We start from the raw sequence: 20,157 nt of genomic DNA on the forward strand, positions 1-20,157 counted from the left end.
GCAAATTCAGCATTTTATAGGGAGCTATATTTGTTAAAATCATCTTCAAGTTAAACCAATCATTCAAGTATATATTAAGAACCACTATGAGCTAGGCTCTGCATAAGGTACTGGGGACAAAAAAATGAACACCCCCTGCCCTCAACGAGCTTACAGTCTATTGAGGAGAAAGAACATACATGCATAAACATAAGCATATTTATAATTATAAATACAATAAAGATTATATATATAAATCTATTTATGCATATATTTATGCATGTATGTATACTGTGTGTATACAAAGTCATTCAAGAACATGGATGAATGAAATTACTGCAGATGCACCAAAATTACCTTTTGAACACTGTTCAACCAAACCTATTTTTTAGAAAAAAGTCTAGAATTCTTGAAGCTTGATTACCATGATTTCATTACCTTCTTCCTTCCTTCCTTCCTTCCTTCCTTCCTTCCTTCCTTCCTTCCTTCCTTCCTTCCTTCCTTCCTTCCTTCCTTCCTTCCTTCCTTCCTTCTTTCCTTGCTTCCTTCCTTCCTGTTAACATCTGCCCTAGAAACAATACTAAGACACAAGGGCAAAGACTAGGCAAATGGGGTTAAATAATTTGCCCAGGATCACCCAGCTAGAAAGTGTCTGAGGCTAGATTTGAACCCAGGTCCTCCCACTTCTAGGCTTGGTGTTCTTTCTACTGAGCCATCCAGATGTTCCTCTGTTCATCCTTTATACCAGTGATTCCCAAACTTTTTTGGCTTACCACCCCCTTTCCAGAAAAAAAATATTACTTAGAGCCCTGGAAATTAAATTTTTTTTAAATTTTAATAGCAATTAATAGGAAAGATAAATGCACCTGTGGCCATCACTGCCTCCCTGGGTCATTGTAGCACCCACCAGGGGGCAGTGGCGCCCACTTTGAGAATCACTGTTTTATACCAAAGTCTTCTTAGGAAGCAATGGCTAGAAACAACAATCAGTGCACTCCACAATTCCTTCACTGCAGACAGAACAATTGGTTCCTTCTGGTCTAGTTCCACTGGACCAATAAATGATCTCTTAGTTCCATTGGTTCAAACCTTCTAGATCTTAACTTTCAGGGATACTTAATCTTTTTTAGTGTATTTCTTGGATCTTTCTGAGAGTCTGGTGAAGCCTGTGGATCCATCCATTCTCACAATAGTTTTTAAATGGATAAAATGAAAATTAGCAAAGAAAACTAAAGTTTGGTGAAAATGAGGTTGTAATATTTTTACCCATCTAAGTTGATGGAGCTAATGAAATCTATCTAGACCTTTTGTGGTGGGGAGAAGGGTACATGAACCACAGGTAAAGAACCTGGATCTGAAGAAACCTAAAAATCTGATTTCAGGCAGATGTCTGACATAGTTAATGGAATGACAGCTAAGGTGTCTGGAGACTCTTTCCTTTCAGACTGACTGCAAGCACACGGGGTCAACACAACTGACACTGAGCTTCCCAAGATGTCCAAGTTCAAGGCCAGCACTCTGTACATGACACCAGCTACCGGGTCCCCCTAACTCTTGTTGGAAGTGGGGCAAAGAATGGATCTGATTTTCCACTTCTGGAATAAATTAAGGGAGAAAATAAGAACCACCAATGATGACCATCCACCCATCCAGCCATGATCCCAGAAGCCTGCTGTTCTTGTTCAGTCATGCCTGATTCTGCTATCCCCTATGATGTTTTCTTGGCAAAGATAATGTAGTGGTTTGCCATCTCCTTCTTCAGTGACTTAAGGTGAATAGAGGTTAAGTGACTTGCCCAGGGTCATCACACAGGTAGTAAATGTCTGAGACCAGATTTGAAGAGAATCCAGAAGTGAGCTAGTCCTTACTGTTGTAGTCAAGGTCTGTTCTTTTAGGATCAAACTACTACAGAATACTTTTCCCCTGACTCTAGAGCAGTGATTCTCAAAGTGGGCACCACTGCCCCCTGGTGGGCGCTGCAGCAATCCAGGGAGGCGGTGATGGCCATACTTTTTTTTTTTTTTTGTATTACATTCTATTCTGAGTTCAATAAATAGTTTCATAATTTCCAGGGGGTGATAAGTAATATTTTTTCTGGAAAGGGGGTGGTAGGCCAAAAAAGTTTGGGAACCACTGCTCTAGAGGGAGAACTAGTGTCATTTGCTTCATAATTCCAAAGTGTGTGTTAAGAGACATGTTTAATAAGAGCACTGCTGGACAAGGTCAAGAATAAGAGAGAAAACACTTTGCTTGGGGCTTGGTTTTATGATTCTTGAGTCTACATATAATAATTAACTAAGTGCAATAAACTCATTAAGCCAGTCCCAATGGACACCCGGAATGCTTGGTCCATGAGCATTGCATAATGAGAGATATTACTCTGTCTTTTCTTTGGGAGGTTTATGTACTGGAAAGATGATATTCAATTCCCTTCTTTCCCCAACAAGCCAGAGTTTGAATAATGATCCTTCTGAGAACATGCACCCAGTGATTTTGATTATCTTTTCAAGCATGTATCAACAACATTTTATTAAATCCAATTTAGCTGTGCCCATCTAAATATTAGTAGCATAGTGGATAGAACAATGGGCTCATGAAGACCTGAATTAAAATCTGGTCTCAGACACTTAATAACTGTATAACCCTGGGCAAGTCACTTCACTCTGCCTCAGTTTCCTCATTTGTAAAATGAACTGGAGAAGGAAATGGCAAACCATTTCAGTATATTTATTGTGTGACCCTGGGTAAATCACTTCATCCTGTTTGCCTCAGTTTCTTCCTTTGTAAAATGACCTGAATAAGGAAATGGCAAACCACTCAAGCCTCTTTTGCTAAGAAATCCTGAAATGGGGTCATGAATATTAGAGATAATTGAAAAATGATTGAACAACAACAAAAATTCTGGAAAAGTTGCTTAATCTCTTTCAGCCTCAGTTTCCTTCTCTTTAACACAGGGAAAATAAATAGCACCTCCCTTCTAGGGCATGGTGAAGATCAATGAGTTATTAGATGCTGAATGCTTTGCAAACCTTACAGTCCTCTACAAGTGCTAGCTATTATACTTCCCACTGTTTTCTTCCATCTATTCAGAACAATGGAGTAAGTAGAAGCCATGAGAAAAGAGACCAGAAATAACTCCAGAGATTGTGGCAAGCTTTGCCTCCAGTGGAAGTGAAGAGGTCTTTAGTACAGGTACAAAAAGAGGCAAATGATCGCCCCAAGCTTGTCCAGAACCTACTTCAGTCACAGAATCCACATCCTGTTGATGAGTGGAAACGCGCCCAAGGGCCTCTGTCGGTGTCCCCGCTGGAGAATGACTTTGCTGTACAAGGTCAGGGAGATTGATGTGACCAGCAAAGCCATTGCTGTCCGTGTGCCCAGAACGTTTTTTCTCTCCGGATGACTGTAGAGAAAGAGAACCCAGAAAAGGAAAGGAAAGTGAAGTTATCCCAGCGGCAAAGCAAACACCATTGACCCTCCTTCGTTGTCTCTGCCATATGCATTTCAGGAAGGCACCACCAAGAAGAAAGGCAAACTCAATGGAAAGAAATTCAGTGACAACTCAGACACCTCCCTCCCCTGCTGCCCAGGTCCTCTAATAGTCACTGGACAAGTAGAAGCCTGGCTGATGATTAGCTTTTTAAATCAACATCTCTGCAACAGAATCATTTGTGCTCTATCCACTGTAAGACCAAGCTGCCCATAATGTTTTTAAAGGCATAAAATAAATAGCTAAGATTAAAAAGGCAGGGAGGCTTACTTTATAGAGGGCGAGTATCAGAGTTGGGGTAGTCTTGGGTTCAAATGCTGCTTTTGAAACATAGTAGTCACGTGATTAGGGGCAAATCACTTACCTGGTACCCTAACAAATATTAAGACTCTTGAATTATAGAATATTTCTGAAGATAGGGACTATTTTGTTGCCTTTACAACCTTAGTGCTCAATAAATGTGTATGGATCAACCAATTGGTCAGACTGCATCTGGAATATTTTATTAAGTTAGAACTATCACTAAATTAATTTATTTTAAATAACATTTTATTTCCCTCCCCCACTTACAGGTAAAGATAATTTTTGACATTCATTTAAAAAATTTGAATTCCAAATTCTCTCCTTCCCTCATTGCCTTTCTTCCCCCTTCCCTGAGATGGTAAGCAATCCAGTATCGATTTTTACATATAGACACTATATTTTAGGAAATAAACTGGAAATTAAGCAAAGGAATGGGACCAGGATGGTAAAGGGTCTCCATATTATGCAAGTGAACTCACAATTTTCTCTCCCAAACCTCCAGTGTTCCTAACTCCCAATGTCTGTTGAGGGAACCACCATTCTCCTAGTCACTCAGCCTCACAACATCGGTGTCATTCTCCAGTCCTCTCTCTCTCTCTCTCTCTCTCTCTCTCTCTCTCTCTTTCTCTCTCTCTCTCTCTCTCTCTCTCTCTCTCTCTCTCTCTCTCTCTTTCCTATCCAATAATTTACCAAGTCTGATCAGTTCTGTCTGATTACATCTGTCACGTTACACGTACCACCTTCTCTCCTCTGACATTGCCACTACCCTGGTGCCAGCCTTCCTTGTCTGGACGATCACAATAGCCTGCTAGTTGGTCTTCTTCTCCTAAGTCTCTTCCCATCCCAATCTATTCCCCACTCAGTTCTCAAATTGGTCTTCCTGGATCACAGATCTGATCCTATTACCTCTCCATTTCAACCCCCTGGATCCAATATTAACTCCTCCATCTGACCCTTCCTAGTGGTTATTAAGAGTCATCTCCTTTTTTGCAGCCTTTGCTGGTCCACTGAGCTGTAACATTTTCTTGTATTCCTCCAATTATCTAGTTTCACCCCTTCATTTTTTTAAAAACATAAATCCTCAGAGAAATTCAGTATTTTATTTAAGGTCATATAGACCACAGGTAGCAGAGTCAGGATTTGAAACTAGGTCTTCTGACTCCAACTCTGGTAGAATATAAGGAGAGCAAGAATTATTTTTCACGTTGTAATCTATGTATTTCAAGCAACAATCATAGCACCCGCTACCCAATGGTACTTCCCATATGTTTGTAGAATCAAATGGAATGGCAAGATCTGAGGCTCAAGCCACAGTCAGTGGCTCAAGAATACTGGAGATGCGGCCTCAGACACTTCCCAGCTGTGTGACCCTGGGCAAGTCACTTGACCCCCATTGCCCACCCTAGGAGCCAATACACAGAAGTTAAGGGTTTAAAAAAAAAGAATACTGGAGTTGGGGGTCATTGGAGTTAAAGGGTAAGGTGAAGATGAACTGAGAGGATGGGATAGTAAAAGGGGTCTCACTATGAGGATATTGGAAGATAATGGTAGTGTTTGTAGGAGAGAAGAAGATGGCTAGCTCCTATTATAAGCTTAGTACTCCAAGATCAACGGTAATTGCTATGACAATAATAATAATAATAAATATTTATTTAGTGCTTAATATGAGTCAGGCTGATTGCTTTACAATTATTATCTCCCTTAATCCTTACAACAACCCTGGAAGGTAGATGCTATTATTCTTATTATTTTACAATTGAGAAAATTGAGGGAAAGGGAGTTAAGTGACTTGCCTAGGGTCATACAGCTAGTAACTGTCTGAGGCTGGACTTGAACTCTGGTCTTTCGGATATCAGTTCCAATGCTCTTATCTATTGTGATCTCTCTAGGTTAGGATTAGTTATAAATAAAAGTGTCCCTTTGTTAGCGTTTTCTTCTTTAGAATGTTTCTTACTAGACTTGCCCATTCATTTGTGCAAATTTCCTTTAAATAATTCAGTTATATAAAAATCCTCCTTTGACTGACTTTGCATTACATGACTGAATTTGCAGAATGTCCTTATTTTTCTTTGTTGATTTAACCCATCCATAAATATTGAATTTCCTTCCAGATATTTAAATCTGTTTTTATATCTGCTGACATAGTTTTATAGTATTCTTCATAGAGATTTTCTTTTCTTTATATATGCATATACATATATTTACCTATGAATTGGTATATTATATATAAATATATTTATGTGTGTGAATGTTAATTAATCCCCAATTATTTAACATTTTTTGTTGTGAATTGCATTTTCTTTAAAAACAAACCAAGTGACGTCTTCTTGGTCTTTAATGTCACCATACCCAAATGGAAATGATTGGTATGAATTTACCTTGTAAGCTGCAACTTAGCTGAATTCATTTAGTGTCTCAATTTTTCTGTTTAGCTCTTTAGATGTTCTCGGTACATTATCCTGTCATCTGCCAAGAGTGATACTCTGACTCCTTCATTTCCAGTGTTTATCCCTCTAATATCTCTCACCTGCCTTAAATGTGATTGCTGGCATTTCTACTGCTGTTAAATGGAAACGGTGAACATTTGTGTCTGATTTTCTATTGCATATATGATTGGCTCTTGGATTCAAGTAGGTCTTTTTGATCTTGTTGAAGAAAAATGCTTTGGTTCTGCTTCTTTTTCAAGTTTTTATTTAAAATCATGAATGAGGGGGCAGCTGGGTGGCTCAGTAGATGGAGAGTCAGGCCTAGAGATGGGAGGTCTTAGTTCAAATCTGGCCTCAGACACTTCCCAGCTGTGTGACCCTGGGCAAGTCACTTGACCCCCATTGCATACCATTACCACTCTTCCACGTAGGAGCCAATACACAGTATTGACTCCAAGACAGAAGGTAAAGGTTAAAAATTTTTTAAAAAATCTTGAATGAATGTTGGATTTCATTAAAGACATCACTTTACCTTTTGATATGGTCATATTAGTCTTTTTCTAATACAGAGCTAGGTATGGGTACCCAGTATAAATCCTGCTGTGGTGATGAATAATTTAAATATATTGACCCATTCTCTTAGCTAGTTTCTTATTTATTATTTGTGCCTCAACACCAAGACGAAAAACAAGTGGCTGATTCAGATCTATTGTCAAGAGAATGAAGTACAGAAGGCTGAAGAGCTCGTAGGGCTGTGGCACCCATCTACCTAGCTTGGAAAGGCTCTGTGGAAGGATGATGAATGTGGAGTCTGAAATTCAGGAGGAGAAGGAGGGGGGACTGAATTACACTTGGGAAATTGTACCAAGCTATTAATGGCCGGTAACTTTTCTCTGAAACAAAGGGCCATCTTTTTAACACCAGTGCTCTCCTGGGGATAATGATAATAATAGCTGACATTTATAGAATGCTTTAAGGCTCGCCAAAGGTTTTACAAGTATTTTCTCATTTGCTTTTCACAACAACCCTGGGAGGCAGGAGCTATTATCGTTTCCATTTTGTAGATCAGGAAACTAAGGCAGAGAGAAGTTAGGTGACTTCCCTAGGCTTACAGAGCTGGTAAGTGTCCAAGGTCCGATTTGAACTTCTGATGGCAGATCCGATGCTCTTTTTTTTACCAAGCCACCTAGATGAGTGGAAGACTGCAGTAGGAAGAATTTAAATTGCAGATGACCTAAAGACAGAGGTCTGAGGACACTAAGGTGTATTACTAATGAAGAGTGACACAGAAAAAGCAAAGGGATGACTGACTGGAAGCCATCTTGCATTGTTTTGTTATTCAGGGCTAAAAGGAACAAGCACCTTCTGTGGCCACACGTTCTTATTTTGGGCATTTCCCCCATGCTTGGAATCCTCTCCCTCATCATCTCTAACTCTTGGCTTCCTTCAAGACTCAGCTCAAATCTGCAAGAGACTTTTTCCCTCAGTGCCATTCCCTTCACTCAGATTTCCTCTCAGTTACCCTATATGCTATTAACTTTTATGCTGATGGTAGTTGTGTGCAGGTTGTCTTCCTCACCAGAATGAGCTCCTGAGGGTAGAGACTTTTTTTTCCTTTTCTTTGTATCCTGGTCCTTAGCACAGTGCCTGGAACACGGAATCGATGCTTGTTGATAAAATTGAAGATGATATTATTTAACCCGTCTAATTCTCTGAATCGGTGGTCATTCAACAGGCACCTGCTTTAGTATTTATTATCAAAGATGTGAACTTTGGGGATATGGAAGATTCTGGATTCCAGGTAATTAAGAGATACCCATTGCCGTGGTCTATGGCACTAGGCATGGGTATGGCCAAAATGTTAGGGGAGCCCTTTAAAGATATTATCCTAAATGTAGCAGCAGTTATTGATTTTGAGACTTAGCAATGCCCAACCCTTTACTTTGTGTTGACGTTTGATGCCACTCAATTCATTAAATAGTGCCTGATTGCTCTAGGTATGATGCTGTAAGACCACTGGTCCCTTCAAGTATATTCTATTATATGAAACTTTCTCCCTAGGAAAACATCACCAGGCAATGCAGACCTCTAGAGAAAGCCACGCAGCAATCAGACTCCCCAGAAGGCTAAATCTGCCCTCCAGAGATCCCATCTGGCTCTCGCTCTCCTTTCTGTCAACCAAGACACTCCTATTCATCAATAGACACCCAGGATCAAAAAGCAAATATATTTCCTGTGAACTTAAATTCAAATTTCCCTCCTCCAAGGCCAGTATAGCATGCCACACCCCCCTATGATATAGATTGTTGAGCAAGAGGGAGACATTTAGGTCTTTCTTCAAATGAGATATTTGTAAAGTTCTTGGCATATAGTAGCTTTGTCCCCTTCCCCCTTCCCTTTTTTTTTTTTTAATTACCTTCTGTCTTAGAATCAATACTGGGTATTGGTTCTAAGGCAGAAGAGTGGTAAGGGCTAGGCAATGGGGGTTAAGTGACTTGCCCAGGGTCACACAGCTAAGAAGTATCTGAGGACAGACTTGAACCCGCAATCTTCTATCTTTGGGCCTGACTCCAAAAACACTGAGCCAGCTATCTCCCTCTTCCCTTTAATCAAATTTGTTCTCATGATGGGGAAGGGCCCAAAGCAGATTGGGTCCCATTTTGTGCACTTTATTCCCCCTCACACATTCTTTGGTTTTCTCCATCCACCATTTTGGTGCCTTAACATTGGTTGGCCCCCATCTCTTGCAATGCATCCTCTCCTTTAGTTCCATCTTAGAATCTTGGGTTTGCTGAGTCTGGATTTTCTACATGAGACCCTTCCGGATGCCCTCTCCCCTCCTCCTCCTCTCATCACCTTGTATTTCTCCTTTAATCCATTCAATAAATATTTATGTGTTCCTATGATTTCCCCACCGCCTCCATCCCAACCCTTCAGCAGAATGTTAGCTTCTCGAGGGCAGACATTGCTTCATTTTTGTCACCATCTCCAGCGTCCACCTCATTGCCTGACCCAGACCAGTTGCTGCTAGGTGCCTGGTGTGAGTGCAAAGTGCAGTTGGACAAATCGGATCAAGTATTCTTTTTTCTAAACTATTAAAAAATGGAAAAATGAACATTAATCCTCGGCACTTAGAATTTTGCTTGAAGTTCGGCACTCTTCCCGGGATGCCTGGTGGTGGAGAATGAGGAGGGCTAGACCGGCCCCTGGTAGGATGGATTTGAGGGGCTGACAAGCAGTGACGCCCCATTTGTCTGTTCCCTCCCTAAGGAAATGGTCAGTTCGGATCACAAGGGAAAATGGTTACAGCTTCTTTTTTTCCCCCAGGAGATGTGGGCAAATATGTAGCCCGTTAAACGAAACGATGTGACTGGAGTTTAAAAAACCCCAACGAACCCCCATGTGCGCTCGGGTCAATTCCATCAGACACCTTTAATAGCGCTCTGTAGTTGGTCTTTTCAGCAAAAGCCACTGAAAAAGGACAATTTTCCTGTTCAACTAACTGGATAACCCTTCCTTCGAACTACGGGGCTGTCTTCAGTAAATAGATAAGAAAGACTTTGAAAAAGATGGAATGAGGTCAAGAAAGGCCCAGCTGTCCCTTTTTAGGGAGACGTCGCATGGCTGTGAAGGCTTGCTTTCTCTCCCTGGGCTCAAATTCGGCATTCAGATATGCACATCGCCTGCCGAAGAATGGGGAGTACCGTAATTAAATCATGCTGTCAAGGCAAAGAGGGATATGGGAGAGAGGGAGGAGGACAATGAAAATCACTCATCCGTTTAGGAGGGGGCTCTTCTCTCTCCCTTTTGTGCTTACCCAGAATATGCACAGTCTGGGCCAATTGGAGATAAAACCACATGCATTTCCAACGTATTTCTCGTCCCAACTCACCTCTCTTATCATTAAGGTTCCTTCTCTTGAAATGCTGCTAAATGTGTCTGCGTGAGAGGTCTCCAGGCCATGGGTCCCCACCATCGCCATATTGTACTGCTCATTACTCGCTGGAGCTCCTGTGGGTCTGCCGGAGGGGAGGGAACAATATTTATGATTACATCTCCTTCCCACCCACAGACGAAGTCAATAACTTCCTTCCTATCCAAAACAATTTTCGATCTTGACTTTTATGATAAAAAGGATGGCAGAAAACCCAATTAAGTGGGGTTTCTGTTAAATGGGATGCCAGGGAGGGCTTTATTTTCATCAACTGTAGACATCATTGGAACACCAGCTTTATAATAATACTGTGTGGAGAGAGAGAGCGTAAGGTCTTCTCGAAAGAAGTCTGTCAGTCAATAGTCAACAAGTATTTATCCAGTTGTGCTTACTGTGCTCCAGGCACTGGGCTAAGGACTAGGAATGTAAAGAAAGGAGTAAAAGACCAGCCTCTGCCTTGGAGGAGCTAATATTCCAATGGGCTAGACGTCCTGTAAACCCGAGCAGAAATGGGACCTGTTTCCTTTGGGCGAACAGAAGAACAAAACACAGTGCCCTTCACACAGGAGGTCCTCCAAAAACGATGACCGATCGGCCATAGCATATCCTGAAGAGCAGAAGGACGCAGGCTGAGGACTTCTTTGGGCTTAGAATTGCAAAATGGTGGAGCCTCAAGAAGGGACTTGAAAGCTCAGGTAGTCCAAGCCTCATTTTACTGGGACTGGCCCATAAATTTAGACCTGCAAGAAGACACTGGAGGCCACCTGGTCCAAACTCCTCTTTTTATTCTTGAGAAAATGGAGGGTCACAGAAGGTAAAGGAGTTGCTCAGAGTCACAGAGATAAGCAAGTAAGGCAAGAATTCGAACCCAGATTCTCTGCCTTCAAATCCAGTGCTCTTTCTACAGTATCATATAGTCATCCAGCTAGTAACTGGCAGGCAGGATCTGAATCTAGGGCATAGGATTATAGATTTAAAGGCAGAAGGAATAGTCTAAACCAAACACAGTGTTATATACATGAAGGAATGTACTTGCTATGGCTCATGCAACCTGTAAGTCTATTGTTTCTCCAGCCCATTAGTCTTTCTACTGCACATATGTTTATGACTCAAGGACTTGTTTTACATGGGATTAAACTGAGAAAGAAGCAGAAGAAGTGGCTTGGATGACTACAGATAGTCAGGATTGGGCTTGCCCAGTTTTGACCTGGGTCCATCCTACATTAGTACGAGTCTCTCTTCCATAAGAGCAAAATGAGATGAGTGTTTAGGAGATATTATTCCATTGGACCTCCTCAAGGCCATGACTAGTCTAGGTCTTGATTACTCACTAGATAGCTTTTGTTCATGTATCCATTTAACAAACATGAAAAGTATATTTGGTGTCACTCAGATTTCATTTCTAGACTCTTGGATCAGAGGTCATAGAAATACTTGTTTTCAAATTATAAAAATTAAAACAAAAATTAAAAAAATAAAACAAAAATTTTTAAATTAAAATTATAAAATTTAAAAAAATTAAAAAAATTAAAAATTAAATTCTAAAAATTTTGAAAAAATTTAAAAATAACCCAGGGAACAAGCCTTTTTTATGACTCCCATTTAAACAAAGAAGAAACATTTCAGGGATATCAAACCAAGATAAGAAAGAGCTTGCTACAAGAGACATGTAAATAGAGTAATAGAACTCTGCACTTGGAGTCAGAAGACCTGAGTTCAAATTTATCTCAGGTACTTACTAGTTATATGACCCTGGGCAAATCACTTTACCTCTGTATGCCTCAGTTTCCTTATCTGTGTAGAATGGGGATAATAATAGGACCTACCTCCCAGGGTTGCTGTGAGGTTCAAATGATATTTGTAAAGAGTTTTGCAAACATTTAAGTGTTGTTTCCATCATCATTATTACTAGTAAGAAAAGAGAATGTAGATCAGTGGTTCCCAAACTTTTTATGAAACTATTTATTGAACTCAGAATAGAATAAAATACAAAAAAAAGAAGTGTGGCCATCACCACATCCCTGTATCGCTGCAGCACCCACCCACCAGGGGGCGGTAGCGCCCACTTTGGGAATCACTGGTCTAGACAGAGGAAATTAACTGAATTTGAACAATCATTTCACAAATGTGCCTGATTACTTACAATCTTTCATTTGATTACTTGAGCTGCTCCTTTCCAATTAGTATCTGAGGACCTGCCTACTGAGCAGTGATGATCATAATGTCAGATGTATAGTCAGTGTCTCTCTCTCCCTACCCTACCCTACCTCCATTTGATTTATGATATATCAGAAATGAGGGAACTCCTTGCTTGGCCTCGATGCATAGCAGCAACTTGTCTGCAACTTCCTATTTGAAAGAATTGCCTGTGAGTATTGAGAGATTAGGCAATTTGTTCATGGACACACTCCAGAAGATATCCAAAAGCATAACACCCCAGAAGATTTCAGAGAATCAAGCCTTTTCTGCCTCCAAGGTCAGCTCTATCCACTGAGTCCCAGTGCTTTCCTCTTTATTAAGTGGTACAATTGCAGGCACAGATGGATGGGCCACTGGGAGGCCCCTCATATTTTAGGAACTCAAAAAATGTTCATTTTTTGGCCTTGGCTCATGGTACTCACAATGAATATGGAGAGAGAGAGAGAGACAGAGAGGGGGAGAGAGAGAGAGAGAGAGAGAGAAAGAGAGAGGAAGGGAGAGAGAGAGAAGACAGAGAGAGAGACAGAGAGGGGGAGAGAGAGAGAGAGAGAGAGAGAGAGAGAGAGAGAGAGAGAGAGAGAGAAAGAGAGAGAGATAGAGAGAGAGAGAAGAGAGGTAACCTGTTTACTACAGCTTTGGCTATATCTATCCAGTTCAGGGACAGCCCCAGGCAGACAACTTCAACTGCATGAGCAGTGTTATATCCTCTCAAATATTAAAGTTCCACCTGGATTTTGATGATGTAGATCCATTACTAAGGGGCTGCCATTGAGGTGATTGACTCTCTTTGTCCTGGAATGCCTATTAGCTCTGATCTTGATCATGACCAATACCTTGTCCTTGGATGGGACACACAAAAGATGGTTCCATGAAGCCTTTGTCATCCACTCAAGTCCATACTGAGCTTGACATAAAGTGTGGTCTTCTTTTCCTTCTCCGCCTCTTTTTTCCTCTCTTTCTCCTCCTCCTCCTTCTTTAGTTAACTAGAATTACTTACTCTGATGTCTTGACAAATTGACATACTCTAAACTTTGATGAGGAGCATTATCTCAATCATGGAATTGTTCCAACTTGCATTGGGATTATACTTTTTGTGTCATATCAAGACCAGCCATCTTATGCAATTCTTTAGGTGGGCTCTGCTGATTTTTAGTTACTACACTAAAAAAGGTATGCCAAAACTATTTTTAATTCCAATTTTTGGTTTATTTTCAGATCTCTATTCTCTCCCTCCCACATCCCAATACCTCCTATTGAGAAGGCAAGAAAAAGAAAACTTGTTACCAAAGTGTAGGATCAAGCCAACAAATTTCCAAAAATCTTTTCTTCCCCAGTCTTCCAGTCTTTTCCAAAACAAAAACAAAAACCCAAAAAACAATCCTCGCTTAGATGTGTCAAAATTTTTGTTGTCTCTACTAGACTAGGAATATAAAAGATACAGATTTCTAGTTCATTTAGTAAGAAATCAGTTAATTATCTAGACGTGGTACCCGCATGGCTTTTGCAAGTTGTATTATGGTTGGAAAAGGGTCAGAGAGTCCATCTAGTAAAGTTCAGAAGGGAACCAAGGTCATTTCCATAATTTAGCTGGTGTAGAGTCATTCATACTCTTCTTGAAAATGGAGGAGGAGGAGGAGAAAGGAGGGGAAGGGTCTCCTGCTAGTGGGGTGGGGTAGCCTATCCCACTTCTGGATTGCTTTCAGAAGAACATTTCCTTACATCCAGCCCAAGTTTACATCCATAATTTCTACCCATTATTCCTACTTCTTCCCCTTAGGGCTGAGCAAGTCAATTGCCTCTTTCATGGGGGAGCCTCTCTTCTACAGGAACACAGCTCTGATCCACAAATGGCTTTTCACCATTCAGGTTGCCTTTTGACTTATTAATGTCCTTCCTGAAACATGAACCTCAGAACCAACCACAGATCTCTTAAATGTGGTCTGAACAATGTGGAAGTGAGTTTCAATGACCACCTCCCTCTCCTAAAGTATCCCAAGATCTCACTGGGGTTTGTGGAGGCCATAGTATATTCTTGACTTATTCTGAGGTTGAGGTCAATTAAAACCTCCAGATTAGAAAAAAGCCAAGGGGGTTAAAGCAACTTGCCCGAGGTCAATATATCATAAGCCTTAGAGGCAGGATCTGAACCCAGGGTCACTGACTCCAGAGCCAGTGCTCTTTCTATTACACTACAGTGCCACCCAAATGTTTAGCCCAACACTCATATGTTAGGCTGAGGTCTTAAAGACATTGCATTGAAGGTCTAGATGCTAATGACTTTATGTTGGGGCAGACAGGTAGTACAATGGACAGAGCACTGGGTCTGGAGTCAAGAAGCCCTGAGTTCAAATCCAGTTTTGAATGTTTAGTCAAATTGCTTAGTCTCTGTCTCAGTTTTCTCAACTCTAACAACACCTACATCCTGGGGTTGTTGTGAGGATCAAATGAGATGATAATTGTAAGGCACTTAGAACAATGTCTGACATATAGTAAGAGTTATAGAAATGTTAAATACCATCAGAGTCATCATCATCATCATTATGATAACAAGAGAGGAACAACTTTCTCCTTGACAATATTTGAGTCCCTCCCCCTTTTCTCTGGCATGTCTGTATTAGATGTCATGAGGGCTCGGCAGTCCAACGGCTAGTTTCATACAGCCACCTGGATAAATGATGTGGGATCTTAGAGCTGCTGCCTACTGACAGACAGACAAATATCTAAAGGAATGACAAGTTTGTAAAAAGTATAAATTTCCCAGAAAAAGCAATTGTAGGCAATCGGCATCCAATTCCTTGTTTTTTCTTTTTTTAAATTCACTTCAAAGACAAAATATTTTCTTGACTCAAAAGCACAATAAAATGAAACAAATTAAAGGGCATCTTACATGAGCCTGGGGATGTCACTGACAGGCACTGTCCCATCATGTGTCTCGCTCTCTCCATCTTCTTCCTCCTCTTCGCTGCTTTCTGACTCCTCACTGGAAGAAGAATAATCAGTCACCTTCTTCAGGGGCCGGTTGGTTTCTTCAATTCGGAGTTCCCTTAATTCTTTGGCTAGTGCGGTCAGGTCCTACAAAGAGAGAGGTTGACCTTCATGTGAAATATGTTGGGGCCCAGGAAGTGGCTTTTTCTGTTTGTGTTTCACTGAAAGCCAATGTTATAGCATGAGCAACAAGGAAAGAGGTCTGGAGTATTGTTAACAAACATAGTGACTGGGCTAGAACAAATAGGAAACCATGTTTGTAGAGTGTGAAAACGAAAGAGGGAGAGATGAAACAAATTTTAGATCTACCCCAAATCAAGAGCTCAATTATGACCGCTAAATATCCATTTTCTAGATGGGCATCAAATATACATGATTCTTTTATTTGGGAAAAAAAATGAAGTTTCGTTACCATCAGAGTAAACTGGAATATACCATGGGATAAGAGACACTTCCCTCCCCAACCCTTTAGGGCTATCACTCAGAGCCTCTCTTAGGGACAGCTTTTTCCCAAATGTGAATGCCATGGTGGAAACAAGATAGAACCACACTCAATGTTCCATCCATGATGATGACCAAAATAGAGTGGAAGAGCCAGGACAGACCATGAAGTTACTTGGCCCACACCCAACCTGAGCCCTTCAAATTTATAGATACTGCTTTGATTTCATCAGGAGGCAAAGCAGAACATGCCTTCAGAGAAATGGAACAAAGACTCCTTTTTTCAATGAAGCCATCTAGAATAGCCTGGCGGACAATACCTACGTGAGGGTAAACGCAAGTTTTTCAGAAGATGGAACATTTTTCAGTTTACTATGACTCTGATGAAACCATGTAGCCTGCTGTGAAAGTGTAGCGCTTCAATAGGAGGGGCATTGCAGGCAGTGTGTAGAGGTCGAAAAAAAAAAAAGTATCTATTATCCGACATGCTCTTATAGCAATGCAGAGAAAGGAAGCAAATCAGCAAAAGCATGATCATTCTGACTTGCATGGGGTTGACTGCCTATGGCACAAGGCATGCAGATGACGGAAGAAGCATGTGATTGTCAGTCTTACCATTCCTCCCTATATTAGTGACCGATGTAGGCACCATTGCATTCGGTCAGAGATCAGGGATTAGGGAGAAAGAAACTCATTGAAAAATTCTCAGTTTTACAATTCCCCAGGGCCATATTCTCTCTTCATTGCAATCCATACATGTCCAATTGGCTGATCTAATCACGTGCAGGATTACAGTAATGAAGTCCTTCTGAGAACGTCTTAAAATCCATCCCTTTGGCATTAGAGGGGATGATGCTATTTGGCAATGCCATCCATTAGCACTGGATATAGAATCTTACTTTAAAAAAAAGGATTGGTCGAAACATTAATATGTTGAGCGTTGCTACATTTCTTAAGGCTGAGAAAATAAATCACTTTGGTAGTATTAGTTGGTTGGGAATCTTAGGATGGCCAAGTTTATAAATGATGCAACCGTGCCTTTAAGTGGAATGGTCATCTCTTTCTAATTTCACATAAGTGATAACAGAAAGCTTTATGGATCCTTCAATTTGCTCTGGAGACACACTTAAATTGAGATACTGCACAAAGAGTAGATTCTAAAAGGAAAGCCCGGGGGACCTGTCCTAGATAAAGGGGCATCATCAAAACAGTTCTTTAAAGTCTTCAGTTGTATTTAAATGTAAGGATTTCTATTTCAGGGAGAATCTATAGCAATGTAGAAAGTCATTTATGCAAATCGATTTCTGGCTCCATTCGTCATGGGCCAAAGAAAAAATACTCCCACTGAGAATTGGGGAGATGTTTTTTAAAAACAGAAACTCAAAAGAAGGAGCCTCAGAAATCTACTGGCCAAAGCCATGGCTGAACAAGGATCCCTTCTCCAACTTATCCTAGAAATGGTCATCTGATATTGGCTTGGTGATCTCCAATGGGAGGGAGCTTATTTGTCTCCTGGGAAATTTCCATTCCACCTTGGGATAGCTCTCATTATTAGGGAAAGTCTTTTTACCCAGAAGTCTAATGTCACTCTCTACAAGTCCTCACCCACTATTCTGCCCTCTTGATAACTTCCACTTATTTGCTTTTCTCCAAAGGAGAAGAAACAGAAGAATCTTTAAGTCTATCAGAAAAAAATGTATGCAAGCAAATAGAATGTACAAGAGAAGTATAATGGGAGAAAATCTTCCGAGCCCCACTATATCATAAAACGAGATTGAAATTTATTGTTTTTGCTCTTTGACAAGCATGCTAATCCTGTGCTAAATTATAGACTATGTACGTGGATGATATTTTTTGTTAGAACAAAGAGAGAATATGGTTTTAAAGATTTTTTACCTACAATGCTAATAACCATATGAGTCAACTGGAATAACATTAATTGCCAAGACAATTAATTATTTAAATCTTTTCCAAGGTTTGGTGTTCCTCAAAGTTGAAAATTCAAAAACTAGTAGAATTTAAAAAGAGAAAGATCTCTATTGTTTAAAAATATTCTTTTTACTCACTCAGTAAGTATCTATCAATTTAGCACACTGCTTTTTCTTAAGATTTTTAATTCTTTTAAAATTGTAGTTGGGGATTGCTGTTCATAGGAACAGATCAGGAGCGAAAAAGGGCCATGGTCATCAGCTCATCCAAACCCATCATTTTACACTTGAGAAAATCATGATCCGGAGAAGTGAGTTTGCTCACCCAAAGTCATAAAGGTTACACAGTTGGGATTTGGACTTAGATCCAATGGCTCTTGGTCCTGTGTTCCTTCCATGACACCATATTGGTAGTGTCCTTATAATTTAAGCTTTCCTTCACTGTACATGGGACAGTGGATAGAATGCTGGACTTGGAGTCAGGAAGACCTGAATTCAAATTTGGTCTCAGACTAGCTGTGTGACCCCTGGGCAAGTCACTTAACTCTTTCTGCTTCGGTTTCCTCATTTGTTATGAGTTGGAGAAGGAAATGGAAAACCGCTCTAGTGATTTTGTCAAGAAATTCCCTCCAAAAGGGGTCACAAAGAGTTGGATATGACTGAAATGACTGAACAACACTGTACCTAATAATCTGGCTTTAGGCCTAATAAGAAATCATCTTTGGTAAAATACTGAAAATCACCATAGAAATTCTTTTAGTTTGCTTGGGAAGTTCTCAGATTCTGATACCAAGTTCTCTCTTTTCCCTCCTCCTGAATCCCTAAACAGAATTCACCTTTCAATGACATCAGTTGAACTATTTAGCCAAAAGTTTGTGTACCCAGTTCATTCTTAGCAACATTTTCAGACCAGTTATAATAACAATTTTTTCTAGGAAAAACAGATAAGATGAGGGATTACCATCATGGCATTAGAGACTCATTCTAAGATGTCTAATTCTTTGGCACTTAAATTTTCTCCAGATAATGAGCTTTTGTAGGCTTTATTGCTTGATCGCCTCAGGCGTAGGACAGAGGAAAGAGTATTTGAAAGAGAAATGGAAGTGCCATTTAATAGGAAAAGTATTTGGGATTTTATTACTGACCCAGAGGAAGATGGCGATGAAAAGGTCTTGGATAACCCAATCGGTGCAGTTTGATATCGTTTAATTGGAAAGTTTTCTTGATTTATTCTTTTCTAGAATCAATTCAGCGTAACTTCATAAACCTCATATGTAACTTAACACATGAGCATGCCACCTAAATAGGTGCTGTTTTAAATATCTATTTGTGAAGTATTATACCAATTTTTTAAAAACAGATGGCATGGCTTTCCTTTACGTTCTTAGATAACTAAAATAAATACATACGTACACACACAGAATGTGTACGTCATATTATTTTTATAGGAATCTCAAGACCTTAACTAAGATACTTTATCTCTCTGAACCTAAGTTTCCACATCTGTATCAAGTAGGGATTAAACTACCTGATAGTTAAACTCCAATTCCTCAATTCTGTTACCATTCTGATTCTTTTACCAATAAGACTCTAGAATGAGGCCAGTGGAAGAAGCTGGCGTTATATTCCAAAGAAAATCTAATTCACCATAGATTTAATAATGCCCCTGGATCATTTTGTGAAAACTCAGTATTATAAAATACACAGAAATTAGTTTTCTGAAGCATAGATTAGCATCCAACTAAAATGAATGCTCCTCAACTAATTGAGCAGTGAGACCATTAAAAAATAATAATACTTATTATTCCTGAAAAATCAACCAATCATGACTTTCGCATTTCCACTCAAGATGATTTTATTTTGGCCCAGTTTTGAGATTCTGGTAATAATAAATTACCTTGCATTTCCTTTGGATCTATTTTGTGTCTATCTTCATGGGCACAGGCTGTTTTCCCAGTTAGATACTCAAGGATAGGAGCTGTTTACGTCTCTGTATGCTTAGCATACTGCAAATCACATGATACGTACATAATTGGCACCGTGCTTGGTATGTTGGAGGGTCTTAATAAATGCTTGTTGATGGGTTGATATATATATATACATGTATGTGTATAATAGTTCCTGGAAAAGGTGACTTAGTTGTTTATAAACCAATACCAACATTTATGAAGGTATATATCCAAAGGTAACCCAGTAGCTTCTATGCTTCGAATCTTTGAGATTTGTGAAAATGATGTGCAGAGGGGCAGCTAGATGGCACAATGGATTGAGGTGGAAGGTGCTGGATTCAAATCTGACCTCAGATACTTCCTAACTGTGTGACCCTGGGTAGGTCACTGAATCCTATTTACCTAGTCCTTGTCATTCTTCTGTCTTAGAAGTGATACTAAGGTAAAAGATAAGGACTTAAATGAGAGAGAGAGAGAGAGAGAGAGAGAGAGAGAGAGAGAGAGAGAGAGAGAGAGAGAGAGA

At 40.1% G+C, this 20,157-nt stretch overlaps 1 protein-coding gene across 1 annotated transcript in view; it reads right to left on the minus strand.

Moving 5' to 3' along the window:
- Positions 1 to 20,157, minus strand: part of TNIK (TRAF2 and NCK interacting kinase) — a 369,177-nt gene that overhangs the window by 26,038 nt on the left and 322,982 nt on the right. Inside the window, exons 20-22 of the mRNA XM_044669552.1 lie at positions 15,219 to 15,403; positions 10,091 to 10,217; positions 3,218 to 3,382 (exon numbers count right to left, since the gene is read on the minus strand). Of these exons, the coding sequence (XP_044525487.1) occupies positions 3,218 to 3,382; positions 10,091 to 10,217; positions 15,219 to 15,403 (477 nt within the window). The remainder of the gene's footprint in view (positions 1 to 3,217; positions 3,383 to 10,090; positions 10,218 to 15,218; positions 15,404 to 20,157) is intronic.

The sequence above is a fragment of the Gracilinanus agilis genome, chromosome 3 (genome assembly GCF_016433145.1).
Source record: "Gracilinanus agilis isolate LMUSP501 chromosome 3, AgileGrace, whole genome shotgun sequence".
NCBI lineage: Eukaryota > Metazoa > Chordata > Mammalia > Didelphimorphia > Didelphidae > Gracilinanus > Gracilinanus agilis.